Source organism: Salmo salar, unplaced genomic scaffold, assembly GCF_965601325.2.
Source record: "Salmo salar unplaced genomic scaffold, fSalSal1 ptg000648l, whole genome shotgun sequence".
In the NCBI taxonomy this organism is placed as follows: domain Eukaryota; kingdom Metazoa; phylum Chordata; class Actinopteri; order Salmoniformes; family Salmonidae; genus Salmo; species Salmo salar.
Window position 1 is genome coordinate 125,283 of NW_027675452.1, and position 26,293 is coordinate 151,575.

The following is a 26,293-nucleotide window of genomic DNA, read 5'->3' on the forward strand; positions in this document are numbered from 1 at the left end:
TGGAACAAATCTGAACCATTCATAGACATCTTTCTTTGGTCCAGATTTTGTCCGGTCTAGAGAAGCCTTGATTTGGCCAAAACATAGACGTCTATAAATTACTTATTTTCAACTTTCATTCATAGCCAAAAATGAGCCTGATTTGAACATGAGCCTGATTTCAATGTCCAGAAAAGATGCCTTTTCACTGTCCTGGAAAATACATTTTCCCCTTTCATTCTGAACTTCAACGTCTTCAAAATACATATTTTAGACGGCATTTTATGTTCTCGCCAATGGCAGCAGAACGGCAAGGACCGGCCCTCCTGGTGACGACTCTGCATCAAAACTCAGCATGACACATCATTCTTCGTTTTCCCACCGGATCTACGTCTCATCAAACGGCAGTCGTCACAGACACTGGGGATCTTCAATTTCAACTGCTCCTCCTCAACACTTAATCAAATCAAATGTTATTGGTCACATACACATGGTTCGCAGATGTTATTGCGAGTGTAGAGGAATGCTTGTGCTTCTAGTTCCGACAGTGCAGTAATATCTAACAAGTAATCTAACAATTCCACAACAACTACCTTATACACACAAATCTAAGTAAAGGGGTGTAATAAGAACATATAAATATATGGATGAGTGATGACCGAGCGGCATAGGCAAGATGCAATAGATGGTATAAAATACAGTATATACATATGAGATGAGTGATGTAAGATAGGTAAACATTATTAAAGTGGCATTATTAAAGAGACTTGTGATCTATTTATTAAAGTGGCCAATGATTTTGCTTCTTCTTTTTATTATTGTTTGGTGTTTTGGAACCAAACTTCAATGTTGCACTTCCGTCACCTACTAGAAGTACGCTTCCTGTGCTCTTTTTTAGATGTTGTAGAAAGCTAGCTACCTGCAGTAACCCATCAACCCCGTATGGACGATCCACTGAGGTTAACGAATACTGGGGAATAAAATGTAAACGAATTTGTCACACCGTGTGAAAGAAAGGTTTTGAAGTTGGAGGCATATTTACTTCCAGTAGGTGGTGATAGTACACCATTTAAATTGTGTACCAAATGCCATAAAACAATATAGAAGAAGAAGAGGCAGAACGTGAACGGCTAGTGCTTTGGTTTGTTTACGTCGTGAATATAAAATGTCACGATTACAGTTCTTGAATGTGTTTCTTACCGAACGATTAACAGCGGTAGCTATGGAGATATCCGTTGTACTTGAACAACATTTAGGCGAGTACCAGGAAGAAATCTCCCGTTCAAATGAGGAGAACAAACGTCTACAGAGCCTGTTGGATTTGGTTTTCAGCTCCGAAATCAAGTTACAGCGCGAAGGTTTGCAATTATATAATGACACCTCAAAATGCACGAATCATATAGTTACTGTGGGCAACACTTATTGATCAAATACTTATACAAATGTAATCATTATGGGTTTTCTTTCCCCTCCCGCCAGACTCCCAGCAGCTCTCTCTTCTGGTCTCCGAAGAGGCCGTTCCCCCTGAGCAGCAGCACTGTGAGGAGGAGAGTAGCCCCAGTCTGGGGCAGGAGGACCCAGAGCCCACACAGATTAAAGGGGAACAGGAGGACCTCAGGACCAGTCAAGAGGAAGAGCAGCCTCAAGGGCTGGAACCTGATACCAAAGACCTCTTGATCCCTGCCTGTGTGAAAAGTGACTATGAACAGGACCCATCTCTGCCCTCACATCTTGACCAAACCTTGGAGAACAGAGAGAGAGACTCTCAACCCACCAACACAACTGAACAGATCAAAACAGAACCTGATGGAGAGGACTACAGAGTATCAGAACCAACCAGGGACTCTCAGCTCCTCTCTGAAGCCCAGGTAGAAAACATAGAAGAACATGTTGATGGGATGGAGAGACCCATTCCCCCTCCCTTCTCTCCAGACTCCCAGCAGCCCTCTCTCCCTGTCTCTAAAGAGGAGGTTCCCCCAGAGCAGCAGGAGAGAAGCCCCAGGCTGGGTCTGGAGGACCCAGAGCCCACAAAACAAGAGGAACTCTGGACGAATCAGGAGGAACAGCAGCTGGAATCTGACAGCAGAGTATCAGAACCAACCAGGGACTCTCAGCTCATCTCTGCAGTAAATCCAGAATGTTCTGCAGCTCTGGGTGAAAACAGAGTATGTGTTGATGAGGCAGTGGAGATGCTTATTCTCCTTTTCTTCCCTCCAGACTCCCAGCAGCTCTCTCTTCCTGTCTCCGAAGGGGCCGTTCCCCCTGAGCAGCAGCACTGTGAGCAGGAGAGTAGCCCCAGTCTGGGACAGGAGGACCCAGAGCCCACACAGATTAAAGAGGAACAGGAGGACCTCAGGACCAGTCAGGGGGAAGACCAGCCTCAAGGTCTGGAGTCTAAAATCAGAGTTTTAGAACCAACCAGCCTCTGCAGAGTATCAGAACCAATCAGCCTTTGCAGAGTTTTAGAACCAACCAGCCTCTGCAGAGTATCAGAACCAACCAGCCTCTGCAGAGTTTTAGAACCAACCAGCCTCTGCAGAGTTTTAGAACCAACGTCTGTAGCAAATCCAGACTGTTCTGCAGCTCAGAGTGAAAAGACAGAAGAATACGTTGATGTGCTGGAGAGACCCATTCTACCTTCCTACCCTCCAGAACTCCCTGGCTTTGAAGAGGAGGTTCCCCCTGAGCAGCAAGAGAGGAGCCCCAGTCTGCAGCAGGAGGATCCAGAGCCCAAAAAGGTTAAAGACAAATGGGAGGAATTCAGGACCAGGCAGGAGGAAGAGCAGCTTCACATTGGGCTATCAGAACCAACACACTCTGTAGCAAATCCAGACTGTTCTGAAGCCCAGGTAGAAAACATAGAAGAACATGTTGATGGGATGGAGAGACCCATTCCCCCTCCCTTCTCTCCAGACTCCCAGCAGCCCTCTCTCCCTGTCTCTAAAGAGGAGGTTCCCCCAGAGCAGCAGGAGAGAAGCCCCAGGCTGGGTCTGGAGGACCCAGAGCCCACAAAACAAGAGGAACTCTGGACGAATCAGGAGGAACAGCAGCTGGAATCTGACAGCAGAGTATCAGAACCAACCAGGGACTCTCAGCTCATCTCTGCAGTAAATCCAGAATGTTCTGCAGCTCAGAGTGAAAATGGTAAAGTTCATCAGAGTCCCAGCACTTCTTCAGAACAAGTAAGATTATATTTAATTTATTATTAAACATGTTCAAAGGCACTCAGCACAAAAAAAAGCAGCATTTAATTCCAGAGACTACATGAGATTTTGAAAGCAATAGCAGAAAATGAATACTGAAAAATATAAACATGAATAAATGTAAAGTAATTTAAATATAAAGGATATACATTGTTTAAAATGCTGAACTCTATGACCATATCCAAGTTCCAAAACGGGGATCTCTGCTGTCCGTGAGTTTTCATATTACATTAATCTTTCCTTTTTGTTTCCCCCTTAGGATTCTAGTAATGTGGAATCAAATAAAGCATCTAATTTCTGTAACTGGAGTGACGAAAACATCTCAGTTACAGACAGCAACTCTTCAGACAGTAGCTCCTGCACTAAAGAAGACTCTGAGGCACGTAAACCAGCAAAGAGAACATGCCATTCTAGTGGTGTGCTGAATGAACCATCTGATTTGTCTAACTTATGTGATGAAAACAACCCGGGGACTGAGATCAGCCCTTCAGACGGCAACAAAGACATGAACATCCAAACAGACTCTGGGTCTCATAATCCAGCTAAGAGGATATGTCAGAGGGTGCATAGTGTTGCGGTAGCAAGACGTGGGAGTGGAGAGATGGCCTCCTGTTCCCATCCCAAAGTGCCAGGATCCACTCCAGATTACACCCACTGCATGCACTGTCAAGGTCTGTACATTCAAAAGTCACTATGGAAGCATGTCAGATACTGCCCTCTGAACCCCAATGCTGAAGAACCAAAACCTGGACAAAAGATGAGAATTCAGTCAGCAATGGCGTTTAAGTTGTGTCCTCAACCCGATTACGTCAGCACAGGTCTTTGGAAGATAGTTTGTGGTATGAACTCAAATGTCACACCTTGTAGGTCAGGCTAGCTCTCCAAGTGGATGGTTTGTTACACCTTGTAGGTCAGGCTAGCTCTCCAAGTGGATGGTTTGTTACACCTTGTAGGTCAGGCTAGCTCTCCAAGTGGATGGTTTGTTACACCTTGTAGGTCAGGCTAGCTCTCCAAGTGGATGGTTTGTTACACCTTGTAGGTCAGGCTAGCTCTCCAAGTGGATGGTTTGTTACACCTTGTAGGTCAGGCTAGCTCTCCAAGTGGATGGTTTGTTACACCTTGTAGGTCAGGCTAGCTCTCCAAGTGGATGGTTTGTTACACCTTGTAGGTCAGGCTAGCTCTCCAAGTGGATGGTTTGTTACACCTTGTAGGTCAGGCTAGCTCTCCAAGTGGATGGTTTGTTACACCTTGTAGGTCAGGCTAGCTCTCCAAGTGGATGGTTTGTTATACCTTGTATATACCTAATAATATTGGATTTTTTATACAGGTAATTGGCCTGGAAATGGTCATGTTTATTTGACCTATTCTTTCTTTTCTTTCTGTTATTTTTGCAATCTTTTCTCAACAGGTCCCCAGCCAACCCCTGTCACACAGGCACCCGGCCAGCCGACCCGTTGCACACGCACCCAGCCGATCCCTGTCGCAGTTGCACCCGGCCAGCCGACCCGTCGCACACGTGCCCAGCCGACCCGTCTCACACGTGCCCAGCCGACCCGTCTCACACGCGCCCAGCCGACCCGTCGCACACGCGCCCAGCCGACCCGTCTCACAGGCGCCCAGCCGACCCGTCGCACAGGCGCCCAGCCGAGCCGTCGCACAGGCGCCCAGCCGAGCCGTCGCACAGGCACCCAGCCGACCCGTCGCACAGGCACCCAGCCGACCCGAAGAAACGCTGTGAGATTAAAGTGGATCATTGATGAGGTAGCAGCAGTAGAGAAACACATGATGCCGTTCCTGGAAAGAGTAGCCGAGTTCCTGGAAAGAGGGACTGCCTCAAATGCCTCCAGTCAGAACCTGTGGCGCTCAAACACAGAAACTGGTTAGGCATTAAACTCTATGTACATAACAGAATCAAACGGAGACAGAGTACTGCAGGGAATTCAGGGGGCAGCAGCCCTGACCGGGACTCAAACTCAGGTCCAGAGACTGGCAACCCAACACCTTAGCCAAACAAAATGTTATTGTTCTTTGACTCAGTAATTGGTGCCTTCCGGGTGTGCTATAAAGTTCAGAAGTTATGGGCCAAGTTAGAAATCTGTCTGTCAGAAGTTTTACAATGTAAGTTTACTTTTAATCTGTCAATATGCATATTTCAAGACATGGAATGTCGGGGTGCTGTTAGATAACTAATGGGTTGGACAATATTATCTTCCTCACTTATATTGAATTAGATATTACTTAAATACTGCAAGTCAAATTATACTCCAACATTAAGAGAATGGAAGAATCAAACATTTTATTATTTAAATATTGAATACAATCTTTCTACAGACAGAAACAACATAAAATGGCCCCTTTTTTAAACTTGTTTTTCAACCCCTGAGAAACAGACAGTTACTGAAGCGTCCCTGGAGCAGTTTAGTGGTTCTGTGTCTTGCTCAAGGACACAACAGCAGGAGGATACCCAAAAGCCTACCAGAATTGTTCCATTCAGACTTGGGATTGAAAACAGTGACTTTCCAGTTGCAGGTCTGCTTCTAAGGACATGATCAATGAAATGTTACCTGGCTAAAACCATTTACTACAACTACTACATTAAACTGTTTTCCTTAGCTCGCTGACCAACCTAGTGTTGGGCTAAGGTTAGCAAAATTCACAGGTTTTTCAGAAATCCTGGTTGAAATATTCACAGAATCAGAAGGGATTAAGCATGAAATCCAGAATCCTTTATCCAGGATTTCCAGAATAGCTGTGAGTTTTGGGAAAGCTATCAGAATTTTGCAACCCCAGTTGGGCTTTATTAAAGTTACTATTAATGATCATCATCATCATTGTGAAATCTTTATTGATAGCTAAATACTGCTTCCTACATGGTCACTTTTATGATAGAATTGGGCAGGACTCAGTCATTTTGCCATTATAGAGATACCAATATATATATCATACATCCCAATTTAATGTCTGGTGTATGTCACATTACTCGACAACTTCATTTGGTGTCGAATTAGGGAGATAGCCTTACAATATGTGCCAATGTTACCCTAAATTGATTCGTTTTACTTTCCACAACAGACAGACTACTTTTGTGTGTTTTAGAATGGTTTGTTTTCTCGTGGATGCATTGTCATACACCTGAGAATAGTGGAAAAAGACATTGCCACAATCAAAACAAGGGCTTCATTCAAAAATGGAAATTCAAGACAGTTTATCGAAACATGATTAGTACCATTATTATAACACACAAATACAGTCTCATATCTCCAAAACATCTAGTTTATGTATGAAACCACTGTCATATAATGATCTGTCATGTATTAACTCAACTCTGTTACATTAATAGAGACAGAGCCTTCAGAAGGTATTCGCACCCCTTTACGTTTTTCCACATTTTGTGTTACAGCCTGAATTTAAAATAGATTCAATTGAGATTTGTCACTGACCTACACACAATATCTCATCATGTCAAAGTGGAATTCGTTTTTTAGTTTTTATTTTACAAATTAGATTAGATATTTCATTTTCAATAAATGTGCAAATATTTCTAAAAACATGTTTCCACTTTGTCATTATGGGGTATTGTGTGTAGATGGGTGGGGAAAAACATATTTAATCCAGGATGTTACACAACAAAATGTGGAATAAGTCAAGTGGTATAAATGCTTTCTGAAGGCATTTATACCACTTGACTTATTCCACAGAGAGACAGGAGTTAACATGTTTAGTGGTAGATGATACAGGTCTTAACTTAGACCAAAATGAATGAACCCTTCACAGAACACTTGATACAGGTCTTGACTTTGACCAAAATGAATGAACCCTTGATACAGGTCTTGACTTTGACCAAAATGAATGAACCCTTTACAGAACACTTGATACAGGTCTTGACTTTGACCAAAATGAATGAACCCTTTACAGAACACTTGATACAGGTCTTGACTTTGACCAGAGTGAATGAACCCTTTACAGAAGACTTGATACAGGTCTTGACTTTGACCAAAATGAATGAACCCTTTACAGAACACTTTCGACGACTTGATCACGGCTTTTACACACGCTGATGTAGTCTGTTTTGCTGGCTGGGATAGGGAGGTCCTCCTGACTGACGAGAGACGAACAGAGGTAGGGGCTGCCAGGGGTGCAGAGTGGGTCGATGTAAGACAACTCCCTCTCTCTCTCCTTCCCCTTCCTCCTCTCCGACGCCATGTCAATCTGGAGCTCAAGCTGCTTCCTAGGTCCCCCCGTCCCCATCTTGATTGACGGACGCCTGCTCCGGCTCTGAGACCTCCAGTAGCTATTGCTGTTGTAGGACGGGAGTCCCTCCTTTTTTAGGCGAAAACTCTTCTCTTTCTCCACAAGCATTAGGCCCTGGTCCTCTCCCCCCTCTGTGTCCCCCCTCTTCTCTCCTGGACCCTCGGCCCGCAAGCCTGGTGTAGATTGCGTGCTGTGTTGGTGGGTCATATTCTTCAGTTTCATCTTCTGACTCGTCAGCTGCTGTTGCACTTTGCTCTGCTGCCTGTGGGTGGCGCTGTGGCTGTAGTACACAGACCTGGGCACCGGCCTGGCCTTGAATGCCCTCCTCTCTTTGGCCACCAGGTTCTCCAGTTCCACTTCAATCCTCTGCTCCCTCTTCCTCCTCTCTCTCTCCAGGAAGCTGAACGGTCTCTGGGGTGAGCAGGAGGAGGCCCGTTGGTTGCCACCGCTGACCGAGACATACCGATAATTACTAAAGTTAACTCCGTGGTTACCGGGATTGTAACCGGGTCGCTGGCTGAGGCGGCAGCTGATGACATCGTAGAGCGGCAGGCGAGTGTGGGCGGGCGCCGGCGAGGCCCTGAACTTCATGCCGCACTCCCTCAGCTCGTCCAGCTCCCGGCGCAGCAGCAAGTTCTCCAGCTCCACCTCCGAACGCGTCCTGACCTTAATAACAATAATACATCAATATTACATTAGTTGTATATAGTACTTTTAACCCAAACACCCAGAGGGACATTTGCTCAGCACGTCTGGCATACATATAGTGTATTTATGACACGCAGTACATTCCCTATGGAATGCTATGTTACATTATTAATTCAAGACTCTTTAGGGAACAATACAACTAAACAAAACCTCCTCACCTTCCTCCTCTTCTTCTCCTCCTCCCTCATCATCATCCTGAACGGCTTGGGGACGGTCACAGTCCCCCTGGAGTTATCAGGACCTCTATCCCCCCTATAGCTCTCTCCTCTGGTTCTCCTCCCTGTCTTGCTCAGGTTTCCTCCCTGGTTTCTGCCCTGGCTCTTGGGGCAGCAGCCTCTCAGCTGGAGCTGGATCTGGAGCTGGCTCCTAGATGGTGAAGTAGAGGATGGCTGCTTATGGGCGGTGGTGGTGGTGGTGGTGGTCATACTCTCTGGACAGCAGGACTGACTGTCCCTGTGGGGGAACAATAGTAAAACAAAGCTTCAATTGCAACGTATATCTTCTAGTGAATGCTTTGATGCCTTGTTTCATTTTTTGATGTGATTGACCTTTGGCTCCAAGCACCCTTTCATGTATTTACGCAAGAGGATAAGAGTTGAGCACATTGATTATTTTTGAAAAAATAATTCATACAGTTAAAAACAATTTAATGTATAAAGTACCACAGAGGAAGTCACATTCTCTCTCTTTACCTGAGACTGTTCCTGAGGGGTTTGTCCTTCCTGCTCCAGGCCCTGGGGCTGTGGCTGTCATCTACAATCAGAAAGAGACAAAATAGTGAACTATTAAAAATGTGACCTTGATGGATGGATTGAGTGATTTTGTGTAGACCTACAATGCCTTCAGAAAGTATTCACGCCCCTTTACTTATTCCACATTTTGTTTGTGTAACAGCCTGAATTTAAAATTGAGTTCAGCTTTTTTTTGACACTGTTCTACACACAATACCCCATAATGTCAAAGTGGAATTATGTTTTTTTCACATTTTTTACTAATTCATTAAAATGAAAAGCAGAAATGTCTTGAGTCAATAAATATTCAACCCCTTTGTTATGGCATGCATAAATAAGTTCAGGAGTGCTTAACAATTCACATAAGTTCCATGGACTCACTGTCTGCGATGTGTGGGGTACTAATCATCTCTGTACCCCACACATACAGTTATCTGTAAGGTCCCACAGTCGAGCAGTGAATTTTAAACACAGATTCAACCACAAAGACCAGAGAAGTTTCCCAATGCCTCACAAAGAAGGGCACCTATTGGTAGATGGGTAAAAATTCAAAACCAGACATTGAATATCCTTTAAGCATGGTGAAGTTATTAATAACACTTTGGATGTTGTATCAATACACCCAGTCACTACAACGATACAGGTGTCCTTCCTAACTCAGTTGCCGGAGAGGATGGAAACCTCTCAGGGATTTCACCATGAGGCCAATGGTGACTTTAAAACAGTTACAGAGATGAATGGCTGTAATAGGAGATAACTGAGGATGGATCAACAGCATTGTAGTTACTCCACAATACTAACCTAATTGACAGAGTGAAAAGAAGGAAGCCTGTACAGAATAAAAAATATTCCAAAACATGCATCCTGTTTGCAACAAGTCTTATGTTTGGGGCAAATACAACACATATATTTTTTGCTCCATATTTTCAAGCCTAGTGGTGACTGCATTATGTTATGGGTATGCTTGTAATCATTAAGGATTGGAAGTTTTTCAGGATAAAAAAAAATAAATGAAATAAGCACAGGAAGATAAGCGCAGGAAAATCCTAGTGGAAAACCTGGTTCAGTCTGCTTTCCACCAGACACTGGGAGATGAATTCACCTTTCAGCAGGACAATAACCGAAAACACAACACCAAATCTACACTGGAGTTGCTTACCAAGAAGACATTATACAATCCAGGTGTGCAAAGTTCTTAGAGACTTACAGGTGTGACCGCTGGCAAAGGGGATTCTAACATGTATTGACTCAGGGGTGTGAATACTTATTTAAATGAGATACTGTATTTCTGTATTTAATTTCCAATAAATGTAAAAAGAAAATATTATAAAAACATGTTTTCACTTTGTCATTATGGGGTATTGTGTGTAGATGGGTGAAGATTTTTTTTATTTAATCAATTTTGAATTCAGGCTGTAACACAGCAAAATATGGAATGAGTCAAGGGATTTGAATGCTTTCTGAAGGCACTGTTTATACACAGTACATACATTTATTTTTTAAACGTGACCAGGATTTCACAATAAAGTCAGAAACTTACTGTATTTCCATTTAGTGAACGTTTTGCTGAATTATTTACAAAAATATTGACAACGGTAGGAGAAGATTAGCATATTATGTTACAGCAGGGGACATATTTATGACATGCTGTTTATGGCTCTTTTTCCCACTGACCTCTCTCTTCCAGCAGCAGTTCATAATGGTTATCCTCCTCTCCTCCGTCTCCACCAACACCGTCTCCTGATTGGTCAGACACGTCACTGGACGTCTCCTCGTGGAAGTTATTAAGCTCCTCGTCTGAAAGGATTCTCTGCAGTCGCCTCACTGGCATAGAGCCAGAGCTCTGGCTTTCCGACGCGACACTGAGAGATAGGAGAGATTGAGTACCATTTAAGATGAGCTTTCATTGTTGCTACCATGGAAAAAGTATCAAGCGCATCACGGTTAAAGCCCTCCTTATGATGTGAAACACTAAAATACCGTTTTCAAAAGCACAACAAAACAAACACTGATGTTTTTGTTCCCCCAAATACTACTCTGGACAAAAATATAAATGCAACAATTTCAAAGATTTTACTGAATAACAGTTCATATAAGGAAATCAGTCAAGTGAAATAAATTCATTAGGCGCTAATCTATGGATTTCACATGACTGGGCAGGGGCACAGCCATGGGTGGGCCTGGGAAGGCATAGCCCTCAGCTCATGAAACATGGAATCAACACATTACATGTTGCATTTATATTTTGGTTCAGTATAATAAACACTTCATTTTCCCCTGTCTTGTAAAAAGGTAGCACAAGGTTACATAGCCTACAACTACTTAACTAAAAACTAAATTCCATTTCAAAAGGTACAGTACTAAAAGCCATGATATCAGACCTGGGCTGGAGATCCTGTATGTCTCTGCCCTCTCTCTCCAAACACTTGTGCTCCTCATCGTCCTTCTTGTTGACCTTTGACCTTTTACAGATATACATCTTCTCCAGCTCAGCCATGTTCCTCAGATGGGTTCTCTGCAGCTGCTCCAGCCTCTGGTAGTAGTCCTGGTGGGGGAAGAGGAACACCCACATTTAGGACCAGGATTGAATCCGTTCGCCTGGTTATGCACCTTTTAAAGACAATGTCCCCACGGTCCCGGACACCACATTCATGGTAAACTCTGCATTTGTTGGCTCAATCTGAAATGACCTTCTATGTCAAAGCGCACACTGATTGGATAGAATCCCAACCTTTTGATTCAGACAATCTTTTGACCCTTTTCACACTACCAAGCCAAACCAAACCAAGCCAAACCAAGCCAAAATAACCAAACCAAGCCAAAATAACCAAGCCAAACCAAACCAAGCCAAAATAACCAAACCAAGCCAAAATAACCAAACCAAACCAAACCAAGCCAAACCAAGCCAAAATAACCAAACCAAGCCAAGCCAAACCAAAATAACCAAACCAAACCAAGCCAAACCAAGCCAAAATAACCAAGCCAAACCAAACCAAGCCAAACCAAGCCAAACCAAGCCAAGCCAAGCCAAGCCATAGTAGCTGGAACCGTGCTAGAAAGGATCAGGTAAAGATAAAAATTGCCAGGCCACAGCATTAAAGTTTGGGTTGCTTAAAAGATTGCAAAAACGGCAGCAAAGAATGGAAAATCATTTCACAATGCAAATCACATCGCTTCTTTTACACTACTGTAACATCTTTAGATTTCACTTTTTGGCTCAACAGGAGTTGACGATTTTGCAGCTGAAACAACCAGAGAAAGACAGAAAAAATGAATAGGTTAAATAAACATGACCATTTCCAGGCAAATTACCTGTATAAAAAATCCAATATTATTAGGTATATACAAGGTATAACAAACCATCCACTTGGAGAGCTAGCCTGACCTACAAGGTATAACAAACCATCCACTTGGAGAGCTAGCCTGACCTACAAGGTGTAACAAACCATCCACTTGGAGAGCTAGCCTGACCTACAAGGTGTAACAAACCATCCACTTGGAGAGCTAGCCTGACCTACAAGGTGTAACAAACCATCCACTTGGAGAGCTAGCCTGACCTACAAGGTGTAACAAACCATCCACTTGGAGAGCTAGCCTGACCTACAAGGTGTAACAAACCATCCACTTGGAGAGCTAGCCTGACCTACAAGGTGTAACAAACCATCCACTTGGAGAGCTAGCCTGACCTACAAGGTGTGACATTTGAGTTCATACCACAAACTATCTTCCAAAGACCTGTGCTGACGTAATCGGGTTGAGGACACAACTTAAACGGCATTGCTGACTGAATCCTCATCTTTTGTCCAGGTTTTGGTTCTTCAGCATTGGGGTTCAGAGGGCAGTATCTGACATGCTTCCATAGTGACTTTTGAATGTACAGACCTTGACAGTGCATGCAGTGGGTGTAATCTGGAGTGGATCCTGGCACTTTGGGATGGGAACAGGAGGCCATCTCTCCACTCCCACGTCTTGCTACCGCAACACTATGCACCCTCTGACATATCCTCTTAGCTGGATTATGAGACCCAGAGTCTGTTTGGATGTTCATGTCTTTGTTGCCGTCTGAAGGGCTGATCTCAGTCCCCGGGTTGTTTTCATCACATAAGTTAGACAAATCAGATGGTTCATTCAGCACACCACTAGAATGGCATGTTCTCTTTGCTGGTTTACGTGCCTCAGAGTCTTCTTTAGTGCAGGAGCTACTGTCTGAAGAGTTGCTGTCTGTAACTGAGATGTTTTCGTCACTCCAGTTACAGAAATTAGATGCTTTATTTGATTCCACATTACTAGAATCCTAAGGGGGAAACAAAAAGGAAAGATTAATGTAATATGAAAACTCACGGACAGCAGAGATCCCATTTTGGAACGTAGATATGTTCGTAGAGTTATCATGTTAAACAATGTACAGTGCATTCGGAAAGAGGGTGGCAGGGTAGCCTAGTGGTTAGAGCGTTGGGCTAGTAATCGAAAGTTCAAATCCCCGCGCTGACAAGGTACAAATCTGTCGTTCTGGCAGTTAACCCACTATTCCTAGGCCGTTATTGAAAATAAGAATTTGTTCTTAACTGACTTGCCTAGTTAAAAAAAAGGTTAAAAAAAAAATCTATAAATAAATTCTGACCCCTTGAATTTTTCCCCTTTTTTTAACATTACAGCCTTATTCTAAAATTTGTAAAATACTTTTTCCCCCTCATCAATCTACACACAATACCCCATAATGACAAAGCAAAAACAGGTTTAGAAATTTTAGCAAATGTATAAAAAAAAAGAAACATACCTTATTTACATAAGTATTCAGACCCTTTGCTATGAGACTCGAAATTGTCAGAGCAAAAACCAAGCCATGAGGTCGAAGGAATTGTCCGTAGAGCTCAGAGACAGGATTGCGTTGAGGCAGAGATCTGGGGAATGGTACCAAAACATTTCTGCAGCATTGAAGGTTCCCAAGAACACAGTGGCCTCCATCATTCTTAAATGGAAGAAGTTTGGAACCACTAAGACTCTTCCTAGAGCTGTCCGCCCGGCCAAACTGAGCAATCGGGGGAGAAGGGCCTTGGTCAGGGAGGTGACAAAGAACCCGATGGTCACTCTGACAGAGCTCCTCTGTGGAGATGGGAGAACCTTCCAGAAGGACAACCATCTCTACAGCACTCCACCAATCAGGTCTTTATGGTAGAGTGGCCAGACAGAAGCCACTCCTCAGTAAAAAGCACATGACAGCCACTTGGAGTTTGCCAAAAGACACCTAGACTCTCAGACCATGAGAAACAACATTTTCTGGTCTGATGAAACCAAGATTGAACTCTTTAGCCTGAATGCCAAGCGTCACATCTGGAGGAAACCTGGCACCATCCCTACGGTGACGCATGGTGGTGGCAGGGACTGGAAGACTAGTCAAGATTGAAGGAAAGATGAACAGAGCAAAGTACAGAGAGATCCTTGATGAAAACTTGGTCCAGAGCACTCAGGACCTCAGACTGGGACGAAGGTTCACCTTCCAACAGGACAACAACGCAGGAGTGGCTTCGGGACAAGTCTCTGAATGTCCTTGAGTTGCCCAGCCAGAGCCCGGAATTGAACATCTCAGGACAGACCTGAAAATAGCTGTACAGCGACGCTACCCATCCAATGCGACAGAGCTTGAGAGGATCTGCAGAGAAGAATGGGAGAAACTCCCCAAATACAGGTGTGCCAAGCTTGTAGCATCATCCCCAAGAAGACTCGAGGTTGTAAACGCTGCCAAAGGTGCTTCAACAAAGTACTGCGTAAAAGGACTGAATACTTGTGTATATGTGAATGTGCAAATTTATAAAAACCTGCTTTTGCTTTGTCATTATGGGGTATTGTGTATTGATTGATGAGGGGGGAAAAAACTATTTAATCCATTTTAGAATAAGGCTGTAACGTAACAAAATGTGGAAAAAGGGGTATGAATTCTTTACCAATGCACTGTACGTGGGCCATTCCGTGGGAATGAGACTCAGATTTTTCACATTAAAATGTACACTACATGACCAGAAGTATGTGGACACCTGCTCGTCAAACATCTCATTCCAAAATCCTGAGCATTAATATGGAGTTGGTCCCCCCCTTTTCTGCTATAACAGCCTCCACTCTTCTGGGAAGGCTTTCCACTAGATGTTGGAACATTGCCCGCAGGGACTTGCTTCCATTCAGCCACAAGAGCATGAGTGAGGTCGGGCACTGATATTGGGAGATTAGGCCTGGCTTGCAGTCGGCATTCCATTTCATCCAAAAGGTGTTTGATGGGGTTGAGGTCAGGGCTCTGTGCAGGCCAGTCAAGTTCTTCCACGCCAATCTCGACAAACCATTTCTGTATGGACTTCGCTTTGTGCACGGGGGTATTGTCATGTTGAAACAGGAAAGGGCCTTTCCCAAACTGTTTCCACAAAGTTGGAAGCACAGAATCGTCTAGAATGTCAATGTATGCTGTAGCATTAAGATTTCCCTTCTCTGGAACTAAGGGGCCTAGCCTGAACCATGAAAAACAGCCCCAGACCATTATTCTTCCTTCAGCAAACTTTACAGTTGGCACTATGCATTCGGACAGGTAGCGTTCTCCGGTCATCCGTCAAACCCAGATTTGTCCATCGGACTTCCAGATGGTGAGGCGTGATTCATCACTCCAGAGAACGTGTTTCCACTGCTCCAGAGTCCAATGGTGGCGAACTTTACACCACATGGTGATCTTAGGCTTGTGTGCAGCTGCTCGGCCGTGGAGACTCATTTAAATGAAGCTCCGACGAACAGTTAATTGTGCTGACGTTGCTTCCAGAGGCAGTTTGGAACTTGGTAGTGAGTGTTGCAACCGAGGACAGATGATTTTTAAGCTCTACGCGCTTCAGCACTTGGCGGTCCTGCTCTGTGAACTTGTGTGGCCTACCACTTCGCGGCTGAGCCGTTGTTACTCCTTGACGTTTCCACTTCACAATAACAGCACTTACAGTTGACCGGGCAGCTGTAGCAGGGCACAAATTTGACCAACTGACTTGTTGTAAATGTGGCATCCTATGACGGCGCCACGTTGAAAGTCACTAAGCTCTTCAGTAAGGCCATTCTACTGCCAATGTTTGTCTATGGAGATTGCATGGCAGTGTGCTCGATTTTACACACCTGTCAGCAACGGGTTTAGCTGAAATAGCCGAAGCCACTAATTTAAAGGGGTGTCCACATACTTTGTATATATAGTGCATGTCAAACAAAAAACAATGATTGCAAGGTTAAACAAACCATACAACTACTGTATGCACAAGGACAACCTTGAACAATTTCCACAGAATGTTTTACAAAAACACATTTACTGGAAGACCAGTACAGATAAAACGTTTGGTAACAGAATGACGGTTTGTGCCGTTGGTGCCGTCATTCTGATACCAGAATTTGCATCTACAAAAGTAGTCCTTGTGCATAGAGTTGTATGGTTTGTTTCACTTTGCAATCATTGATTTTTGTTTGACATACATTTAATGACTTTCTCCAACTTGACAGTATTTAGAAGTGTGCTGTTTTGGGTTCACCCAAGGAGTACTATAGACACACATTCTATTTGGTTGAGATTTTGCTTGGGATTTTGCTTGCAAATGTAATGTCCATAACGCTGGAATTGTCCATATACTTTATATTTAAAATGTACTTTAAAATGTATATATTCATGTTCATATTTTTTTTTTTGTATTCATTTTCTGTAAGGAAATTGCTTTCAAAATCTCATGTAATCACTTGGCTGTTTTCTCTACAATTAAATGCTGCCTTTTTGTGCTGTTCTACATGTTTACTAATACATTAAATTAAATATAATCTTACTTGTTCTGAAGAAGTGCTGGGACTCTGATGAACTTTACCATTTTCACTCTGAGCTGCAGAACATTCTGGATTTACTGCAGAGAGGAGCTGAGAGTCCCTGGTTGGTTCTGATACTCTGTAGTCCTCTCCATCAGGTTCTGTTTTGATCTGTTCAGTTGTGTTGGTGGGTTGAGAGTCTCTCTCTCTGTTCTCCAAGGTTTGGTCAAGATGTGAGGGCAGAGATGGGTCCTGTTCATAGTCACTTTTCACACAGGCAGGGATCAAGAGGTCTTTGGTATCAGGTTCCAGCCCTTGAGGCTGCTCTTCCTCTTGACTGGTCCTGAGGTCCTCCTGTTCCCCTTTAATCTGTGTGGGCTCTGGGTCCTCCTGCCCCAGACTGGGGCTACTCTCCTCCTCACAGTGCTGCTGCTCAGGGGGAACGGCCTCTTCGGAGACCGGAAGAGAGAGCTGCTGGGAGTCTGGAGGGAAGAAAAGGAAAACAAATCAAATCAGAGTTTATTCACGTACAGCAGGATACAGCAGGTGTAAACAGTACCGCGAAACGCCTGACTGCAAGCTCTTCCTTAACAATGCAGTTCAGAGGCTGGTGTGAGGTGCTATAGGAGCAATCAACGGAACTGAGTCCAACGTGGATTCTATATGATTAATACTGTTCCATTTATTCCATTCCAGCCATTACAATAAGCCCATCCTCCTAAAACTCCTCCCACCAGCCTCCTCTGATGCAGTTATACTGGTCATATAAAATGTAATACACGAGAATAAAAAAAAAGAAATGGGGGTGATAGGTTGAAGATACTGTATCCCTGGAAAAAGGATGTTTCTATCACCCTGCTGAGGCGCATGACACACACACACACACACACACACACACACACACACACACACACACACACACACACACACACACACACACACACACACACACACACACACACACACACACACGATGCTTGTTGTTCCCTCTGGCTAGTGATCTGTGTGATCTTCAGACCTGGGTTGAAATACTATGTGAAATAATTTCCATACTGAGTTAAACAGATGAGACTGAGTGGAGAGTTAGTACAGAACCCAGACTCACTGTGGCTAGAATAGAGATACTGTCAGGTCAATAAAAGGCTTTTAGATTTTAAAGATGTATACAGTCCTATAGACTCTCACAGCAGGGTTCACTCACATTGAACCCTAACCATTCCAATGTATTTAATAGAATAAAAAAACACCAAAATAAAAAAAACTATATTTATGGAAGTGGTGATTTTGCAAGGTTACTACAGGAAACATGCTTGTTTGGGTCCCCCGGGTGTGGAGACAGACGGGTTAATATACTGCAGTCTAACTGTGTGTGTGAATGACTAAATGAGAATAATTATTTTCCCTGCTCGATGTAACTTGATTTCCGGGTGGAAAACCAAATCCAACAGCCTCTGTGGACGTTTGTTCTCCTCCTTCGAACGGGAGATTTCTACCTGGTACTCGACTATCTTTTTTTTCAAAGACAGACGATATCTCCACAGCAGCCGCTATTAATCGCTGCGTAAGAAACGTATTCAACTCCATCTGTAATTTGGGAATTTTAGGGTCTGTAGAGCCACATGTCAACGAGGAAAATAAACCAACGATCTAGCTATTCACTTCCTGTTTTAGTTCTTCTTCGTCTTCTTCTTCTTCTTTGGGATTGGTTGTCGGATTGCATCCAACTTTAAGGTGCATACACCGCCATCTACTGTAGTGGTGTGTGACGCCATTCACGGCCTACCTACATTACATTCTTTGATACAATAATACAATATTGGGAAAAAGGGAAATTGCCACCCATTCCACTATTGAACCCTATCTAGTCCAACTCTAAACCAATGTGTTGAGAAGACATAACCCTAGCTCTCCCCCTGCAGCTGTTCTGCAGTACATCCTCGCAATCCCAAGTACTTCTCTACCACTGCCACCACAATCTCTATTTTCTGTGACTTTCAATTCATTTCTGCAGTACAATTGACAACCACCGCTATAAATGCTAAAAAGCCAACCTTACAAGCAAATTTTCTTCCCATCACGGTCTCTTGATCTCTGCCGATTCACAGGAATCCCCCCATGTTCCTCTACCACTCTCTTCCCTGCTTCAGCATAGACACTTCCTGTACTACTGTAACTAAGGCAACCTCAATCTGCCATTCTCTCACCAGACATCTCCCATCTCCAGCCCCATGATCACCCCCACAACTTTTCACATCATACAGGTTTCTCCGATCAAATAGCCTAACCCAAATAGAGCTCAATCAAATACAAAATGCACTGTCATGTTAACAAACAACATATCCTAAAAACAGGACAGGTCAATGTAAAATGGACAATATGGAATGGACAATCACAACCGTTGTCCAGGAGTTTCATCCCATTGTCATGATCAGTGGTTTCAAGTTTGTATCTGTACATTTTTGACAAGCTGATCATAGCGAAAAATAAAATACTTCTGCATTTCTCGCTGTGTAAACACATTGCAATAGGCTCCTAAAACTCCTGATAAAGTTGGGTAGCTGATATTCAGAGTTTAAATAGCCAAATGTATTAGCCACAGGAAACAGGACTAATAAAGCCAACGCAATGGCCTGTTTTACAAAACGGTGGGCCTACCACATCGAAGGGCATTCATAAAATTCCATTGCAGGCCGTCATGGTGGGCTACACCCCAGTAAGCACAAACCGACACATTTTGGACATCTTTTTTTGGTCCTGTCCGGACTTTTTGATGTTTTACAAATGATTGGCTTACCACATAGATGGGCATTCATAACATTACATTTTAGGCAACACTGTAGGCTACACCCCAGTAAGCACGGACCGACGTCGACACCTTCTGGATGTCTTTTTTTGGTGCTGTTCCCGGACCGGCCTTCAGTTCCACGGACATTGGTTTTTGGTCCGGTCTGGAACAAATCTGAACCATTCATAGACATCTTTCTTTGGTCCAGATTTTGTCCGGTCTAGAGAAGCCTTGATTTGGCCAAAACATAGACGTCTATAAATTACTTATTTTCAACTTTCATTCATAGCCAAAAATGAGCCTGATTTGAACATGAGCCTGATTTCAATGTCCAGAAAAGATGCCTTTTCACTGTCCTGGAAAATACATTTTCCCCTTTCATTCTGAACTTCAACGTCTTCAAAATACATATTTTAGACGGCATTTTATGTTCTCGCCAATGGCAGCAGAACGGCAAGGACCGGCCCTCCTGGTGACGACTCTGCATCAAAACTCAGCATGACACATCATTCTTCGTTTTCCCACCGGATCTACGTCTCATCAAACGGCAGTCGTCACAGACACTGGGGATCTTCAATTTCAACTGCTCCTCCTCAACACTTAATCAAATCAAATGTTATTGGTCACATACACATGGTTCGCAGATGTTATTGCGAGTGTAGAGGAATGCTTGTGCTTCTAGTTCCGACAGTGCAGTAATATCTAACAAGTAATCTAACAATTCCACAACAACTACCTTATACACACAAATCTAAGTAAAGGGGTGTAATAAGAACATATAAATATATGGATGAGTGATGACCGAGCGGCATAGGCAAGATGCAATAGATGGTATAAAATACAGTATATACATATGAGATGAGTGATGTAAGATAGGTAAACATTATTAAAGTGGCATTATTAAAGAGACTTGTGATCTATTTATTAAAGTGGCCAATGATTTTGCTTCTTCTTTTTATTATTGTTTGGTGTTTTGGAACCAAACTTCAATGTTGCACTTCCGTCACCTACTAGAAGTACGCTTCCTGTGCTCTTTTTTAGATGTTGTAGAAAGCTAGCTACCTGCAGTAACCCATCAACCCCGTATGGACGATCCACTGAGGTTAACGAATACTGGGGAATAAAATGTAAACGAATTTGTCACACCGTGTGAAAGAAAGGTTTTGAAGTTGGAGGCATATTTACTTCCAGTAGGTGGTGATAGTACACCATTTAAATTGTGTACCAAATGCCATAAAACAATATAGAAGAAGAAGAGGCAGAACGTGAACGGCTAGTGCTTTGGTTTGTTTACGTCGTGAATATAAAATGTCACGATTACAGTTCTTGAATGTGTTTCTTACCGAACGATTAACAGCGGTAGCTATGGAGATATCCGTTGTACTTGAACAACATTTAGGCGAGTACCAGGAAGAAATCTCCCGTTCAAATGAGGAGAACAAACGTCTACAGAGCCTGTTGGATTTGGTTTTCAGCTCCGAAATCAAGTTACAGCGCGAAGGTTTGCAATTATATAATGACACCTCAAAATGCACGAATCATATAGTTACTGTGGGCAACACTTATTGATCAAATACTTATACAAATGTAATCATTATGGGTTTTCTTTCCCCTCCCGCCAGACTCCCAGCAGCTCTCTCTTCTGGTCTCCGAAGAGGCCGTTCCCCCTGAGCAGCAGCACTGTGAGGAGGAGAGTAGCCCCAGTCTGGGGCAGGAGGACCCAGAGCCCACACAGATTAAAGGGGAACAGGAGGACCTCAGGACCAGTCAAGAGGAAGAGCAGCCTCAAGGGCTGGAACCTGATACCAAAGACCTCTTGATCCCTGCCTGTGTGAAAAGTGACTATGAACAGGACCCATCTCTGCCCTCACATCTTGACCAAACCTTGGAGAACAGAGAGAGAGACTCTCAACCCACCAACACAACTGAACAGATCAAAACAGAACCTGATGGAGAGGACTACAGAGTATCAGAACCAACCAGGGACTCTCAGCTCCTCTCTGAAGCCCAGGTAGAAAACATAGAAGAACATGTTGATGGGATGGAGAGACCCATTCCCCCTCCCTTCTCTCCAGACTCCCAGCAGCCCTCTCTCCCTGTCTCTAAAGAGGAGGTTCCCCCAGAGCAGCAGGAGAGAAGCCCCAGGCTGGGTCTGGAGGACCCAGAGCCCACAAAACAAGAGGAACTCTGGACGAATCAGGAGGAACAGCAGCTGGAATCTGACAGCAGAGTATCAGAACCAACCAGGGACTCTCAGCTCATCTCTGCAGTAAATCCAGAATGTTCTGCAGCTCTGGGTGAAAACAGAGTATGTGTTGATGAGGCAGTGGAGATGCTTATTCTCCTTTTCTTCCCTCCAGACTCCCAGCAGCTCTCTCTTCCTGTCTCCGAAGGGGCCGTTCCCCCTGAGCAGCAGCACTGTGAGCAGGAGAGTAGCCCCAGTCTGGGACAGGAGGACCCAGAGCCCACACAGATTAAAGAGGAACAGGAGGACCTCAGGACCAGTCAAGAGGAAGAGCAGCCTCAAGGGCTGGAACCTGATACCAAAGACCTCTTGATCCCTGCCTGTGTGAAAAGTGACTATGAACAGGACCCATCTCTGCCCTCACATCTTGACCAAACCTTGGAGAACAGAGAGAGAGACTCTCAACCCACCAACACAACTGAACAGATCAAAACAGAACCTGATGGAGAGGACTACAGAGTATCAGAACCAACCAGGGACTCTCAGCTCCTCTCTGAAGCCCAGGTAGAAAACATAGAAGAACATGTTGATGGGATGGAGAGACCCATTCCCCCTCCCTTCTCTCCAGACTCCCAGCAGCCCTCTCTCCCTGTCTCTAAAGAGGAGGTTCCCCCAGAGCAGCAGGAGAGAAGCCCCAGGCTGGGTCTGGAGGACCCAGAGCCCACAAAACAAGAGGAACTCTGGACGAATCAGGAGGAACAGCAGCTGGAATCTGACAGCAGAGTATCAGAACCAACCAGGGACTCTCAGCTCATCTCTGCAGTAAATCCAGAATGTTCTGCAGCTCAGAGTGAAAATGGTAAAGTTCATCAGAGTCCCAGCACTTCTTCAGAACAAGTAAGATTATATTTAATTTATTATTAAACATGTTCAAAGGCACTCAGCACAAAAAAAAGCAGCATTTAATTCCAGAGACTACATGAGATTTTGAAAGCAATAGCAGAAAATGAATACTGAAAAATATAAACATGAATAAATGTAAAGTAATTTAAATATAAAGGATATACATTGTTTAAAATGCTGAACTCTATGACCATATCCAAGTTCCAAAACGGGGATCTCTGCTGTCCGTGAGTTTTCATATTACATTAATCTTTCCTTTTTGTTTCCCCCTTAGGATTCTAGTAATGTGGAATCAAATAAAGCATCTAATTTCTGTAACTGGAGTGACGAAAACATCTCAGTTACAGACAGCAACTCTTCAGACAGTAGCTCCTGCACTAAAGAAGACTCTGAGGCACGTAAACCAGCAAAGAGAACATGCCATTCTAGTGGTGTGCTGAATGAACCATCTGATTTGTCTAACTTATGTGATGAAAACAACCCGGGGACTGAGATCAGCCCTTCAGACGGCAACAAAGACATGAACATCCAAACAGACTCTGGGTCTCATAATCCAGCTAAGAGGATATGTCAGAGGGTGCATAGTGTTGCGGTAGCAAGACGTGGGAGTGGAGAGATGGCCTCCTGTTCCCATCCCAAAGTGCCAGGATCCACTCCAGATTACACCCACTGCATGCACTGTCAAGGTCTGTACATTCAAAAGTCACTATGGAAGCATGTCAGATACTGCCCTCTGAACCCCAATGCTGAAGAACCAAAACCTGGACAAAAGATGAGAATTCAGTCAGCAATGGCGTTTAAGTTGTGTCCTCAACCCGATTACGTCAGCACAGGTCTTTGGAAGATAGTTTGTGGTATGAACTCAAATGTCACACCTTGTAGGTCAGGCTAGCTCTCCAAGTGGATGGTTTGTTACACCTTGTAGGTCAGGCTAGCTCTCCAAGTGGATGGTTTGTTACACCTTGTAGGTCAGGCTAGCTCTCCAAGTGGATGGTTTGTTACACCTTGTAGGTCAGGCTAGCTCTCCAAGTGGATGGTTTGTTACACCTTGTAGGTCAGGCTAGCTCTCCAAGTGGATGGTTTGTTACACCTTGTAGGTCAGGCTAGCTCTCCAAGTGGATGGTTTGTTACACCTTGTAGGTCAGGCTAGCTCTCCAAGTGGATGGTTTGTTACACCTTGTAGGTCAGGCTAGCTCTCCAAGTGGATGGTTTGTTACACCTTGTAGGTCAGGCTAGCTCTCCAAGTGGATGGTTTGTTATACCTTGTATATACCTAATAATATTGGATTTTTTATACAGGTAATTGGCCTGGAAATGGTCATGTTTATTTGACCTATTCTTTCTTTTCTTTCTGTTATTTTTGCAATCTTTTCTCAACAGGTCCCCAGCCAACCCCTGTCACACAGGCACCCGGCCAGCCGACCCGTTGCACACGCACCCAGCCGATCCCTGTCGCAGTTGCACCCGGCCAGCCGACCCGTCGCACACGTGCCCAGCCGACCCGTCTCACACGTGCCCAGCCGACCCGTCTCACACGCGCCCAGCCGACCCGTCGCACACGCGCCCAGCCGACCCGTCTCACAGGCGCCCAGCCGACCCGTCGCACAGGCGCCCAGCCGAGCCGTCGCACAGGCGCCCAGCCGAGCCGTCGCACAGGCGCCCAGCCGAGCCGTCGCACAGGCGCCCAGCCGAGCCGTCGCACAGGCACCCAGCCGACCCGAAGAAACGCTGTGAGATTAAAGTGGATCATTGATGAGGTAGCAGCAGTAGAGAAACACATGATGCCGTTCCTGGAAAGAGTAGCCGAGTTCCTGGAAAGAGGGACTGCCTCAAATGCCTCCAGTCAGAACCTGTGGCGCTCAAACACAGAAACTGGTTAGGCATTAAACTCTATGTACATAACAGAATCAAACGGAGACAGAGTACTGCAGGGAATTCAGGGGGCAGCAGCCCTGACCGGGACTCAAACTCAGGTCCAGAGACTGGCAACCCAACACCTTAGCCAAACAAAATGTTATTGTTCTTTGACTCAGTAATTGGTGCCTTCCGGGTGTGCTATAAAGTTCAGAAGTTATGGGCCAAGTTAGAAATCTGTCTGTCAGAAGTTTTACAATGTAAGTTTACTTTTAATCTGTCAATATGCATATTTCAAGACATGGAATGTCGGGGTGCTGTTAGATAACTAATGGGTTGGACAATATTATCTTCCTCACTTATATTGAATTAGATATTACTTAAATACTGCAAGTCAAATTATACTCCAACATTAAGAGAATGGAAGAATCAAACATTTTATTATTTAAATATTGAATACAATCTTTCTACAGACAGAAACAACATAAAATGGCCCCTTTTTTAAACTTGTTTTTCAACCCCTGAGAAACAGACAGTTACTGAAGCGTCCCTGGAGCAGTTTAGTGGTTCTGTGTCTTGCTCAAGGACACAACAGCAGGAGGATACCCAAAAGCCTACCAGAATTGTTCCATTCAGACTTGGGATTGAAAACAGTGACTTTCCAGTTGCAGGTCTGCTTCTAAGGACATGATCAATGAAATGTTACCTGGCTAAAACCATTTACTACAACTACTACATTAAACTGTTTTCCTTAGCTCGCTGACCAACCTAGTGTTGGGCTAAGGTTAGCAAAATTCACAGGTTTTTCAGAAATCCTGGTTGAAATATTCACAGAATCAGAAGGGATTAAGCATGAAATCCAGAATCCTTTATCCAGGATTTCCAGAATAGCTGTGAGTTTTGGGAAAGCTATCAGAATTTTGCAACCCCAGTTGGGCTTTATTAAAGTTACTATTAATGATCATCATCATCTTTATTGATAGAGCTAAATACTGCTTCCTACATGGTCACTTTTATGATAGAATTGGGCAGGACTCAGTCATTTTGCCATTATAGAGATACCAATATATATATCATACATCCCAATTTAATGTCTGGTGTATGTCACATTACTCGACAACTTCATTTGGTGTCGAATTAGGGAGATAGCCTTACAATATGTGCCAATGTTACCCTAAATTGATTCGTTTTACTTTCCACAACAGACAGACTACTTTTGTGTGTTTTAGAATGGTTTGTTTTCTCGTGGATGCATTGTCATACACCTGAGAATAGTGGAAAAAGACATTGCCACAATCAAAACAAGGGCTTCATTCAAAAATGGAAATTCAAGACAGTTTATCGAAACATGATTAGTACCATTATTATAACACACAAATACAGTCTCATATCTCCAAAACATCTAGTTTATGTATGAAACCACTGTCATATAATGATCTGTCATGTATTAACTCAACTCTGTTACATTAATAGAGACAGAGCCTTCAGAAGGTATTCGCACCCCTTTACGTTTTTCCACATTTTGTGTTACAGCCTGAATTTAAAATAGATTCAATTGAGATTTGTCACTGACCTACACACAATATCTCATCATGTCAAAGTGGAATTCGTTTTTTAGTTTTTATTTTACAAATTAGATTAGATATTTCATTTTCAATAAATGTGCAAATATTTCTAAAAACATGTTTCCACTTTGTCATTATGGGGTATTGTGTGTAGATGGGTGGGGAAAAACATATTTAATCCAGGATGTTACACAACAAAATGTGGAATAAGTCAAGTGGTATAAATGCTTTCTGAAGGCATTTATACCACTTGACTTATTCCACAGAGAGACAGGAGTTAACATGTTTAGTGGTAGATGATACAGGTCTTAACTTAGACCAAAATGAAT

The 26,293-nt window shown here is 43.7% G+C and overlaps 3 protein-coding genes across 5 annotated transcripts; 2 read left to right on the plus strand and 1 right to left on the minus strand.

Annotated features, from left to right (window-relative positions):
- Nucleotides 1-866: 866 nt before the first annotated feature.
- On the plus strand, nt 867-6,002 carry LOC145877041 (uncharacterized). Its single transcript, XM_082972334.1, has 4 exons — nt 867-1,337; nt 1,459-3,161; nt 3,442-3,853; nt 4,591-6,002. Exons 1-4 carry the CDS (start codon nt 1,145-1,147, stop codon nt 5,064-5,066), a joined length of 2,784 nt encoding a protein of 927 aa, XP_082828460.1. The 5' UTR covers nt 867-1,144; the 3' UTR covers nt 5,067-6,002.
- On the minus strand, nt 5,459-17,568 carry LOC145877044 (uncharacterized). Of its 3 annotated transcripts, none has more exons than XM_082972337.1 (7): nt 16,697-17,568; nt 12,755-13,166; nt 11,254-12,114; nt 10,547-10,734; nt 8,834-8,894; nt 8,300-8,594; nt 5,459-8,099 (listed from the first exon to the last, which is right to left on the minus strand). In XM_082972337.1, the coding sequence occupies exons 3-7, from the start codon at nt 11,442-11,444 to the stop codon at nt 7,194-7,196; spliced, it is 1,641 nt and encodes a 546-aa protein (XP_082828463.1). In that variant the 5' UTR covers nt 11,445-12,114; nt 12,755-13,166; nt 16,697-17,568; the 3' UTR covers nt 5,459-7,193. The 3 variants fall into 3 exon arrangements, with proteins under 3 accessions (XP_082828463.1, XP_082828464.1, XP_082828465.1); XM_082972338.1 differs by having other exon boundaries at nt 11,254-11,417; nt 16,697-17,566; XM_082972339.1 differs by lacking the exon at nt 12,755-13,166 and having other exon boundaries at nt 11,254-11,417; nt 16,697-17,567.
- Nucleotides 17,569-20,488: 2,920 nt separating this feature from the next.
- LOC145877042 (uncharacterized) lies at nt 20,489-25,361 on the plus strand. Its single transcript, XM_082972335.1, has 4 exons — nt 20,489-20,958; nt 21,080-22,539; nt 22,820-23,231; nt 23,926-25,361. Exons 1-4 carry the CDS (start codon nt 20,766-20,768, stop codon nt 24,423-24,425), a joined length of 2,565 nt encoding a protein of 854 aa, XP_082828461.1. The 5' UTR covers nt 20,489-20,765; the 3' UTR covers nt 24,426-25,361.
- Nucleotides 25,362-26,293: the final 932 nt, after the last annotated feature.

Excerpts from the sequence above, each read along its gene's own strand:
- LOC145877042 (XM_082972335.1), top strand. The coding sequence starts at position 20,766 with ATGTCACGATTACAGTTCTTGAATGTGTTTCTTACCGAACGATTAACA. Across the intron at positions 20,959-21,079 it reads AATCAAGTTACAGCGCGAAG|ACTCCCAGCAGCTCTCTCTT; the intron begins GTTTGCAATTAT and ends CCCTCCCGCCAG. Across the intron at positions 22,540-22,819 it reads CCAGCACTTCTTCAGAACAA|GATTCTAGTAATGTGGAATC; the intron begins GTAAGATTATAT and ends TTTCCCCCTTAG.
- LOC145877044 (XM_082972337.1), bottom strand. The coding sequence starts at position 11,444 with ATGTGGGTGTTCCTCTTCCCCCACCAGGACTACTACCAGAGGCTGGAG. Across the intron at positions 8,895-10,546 it reads ACTGCTGCTGGAAGAGAGAG|ATGACAGCCACAGCCCCAGG; the intron begins GTCAGTGGGAAA and ends TTCTGATTGTAG. Across the intron at positions 8,595-8,833 it reads CCCCTCAGGAACAGTCTCAG|GGACAGTCAGTCCTGCTGTC; the intron begins GTAAAGAGAGAG and ends GTTCCCCCACAG.
- LOC145877041 (XM_082972334.1), top strand. The coding sequence starts at position 1,145 with ATGTCACGATTACAGTTCTTGAATGTGTTTCTTACCGAACGATTAACA. Across the intron at positions 3,162-3,441 it reads CCAGCACTTCTTCAGAACAA|GATTCTAGTAATGTGGAATC; the intron begins GTAAGATTATAT and ends TTTCCCCCTTAG. Across the intron at positions 3,854-4,590 it reads CCACTGCATGCACTGTCAAG|GTCCCCAGCCAACCCCTGTC; the intron begins GTCTGTACATTC and ends TTTTCTCAACAG.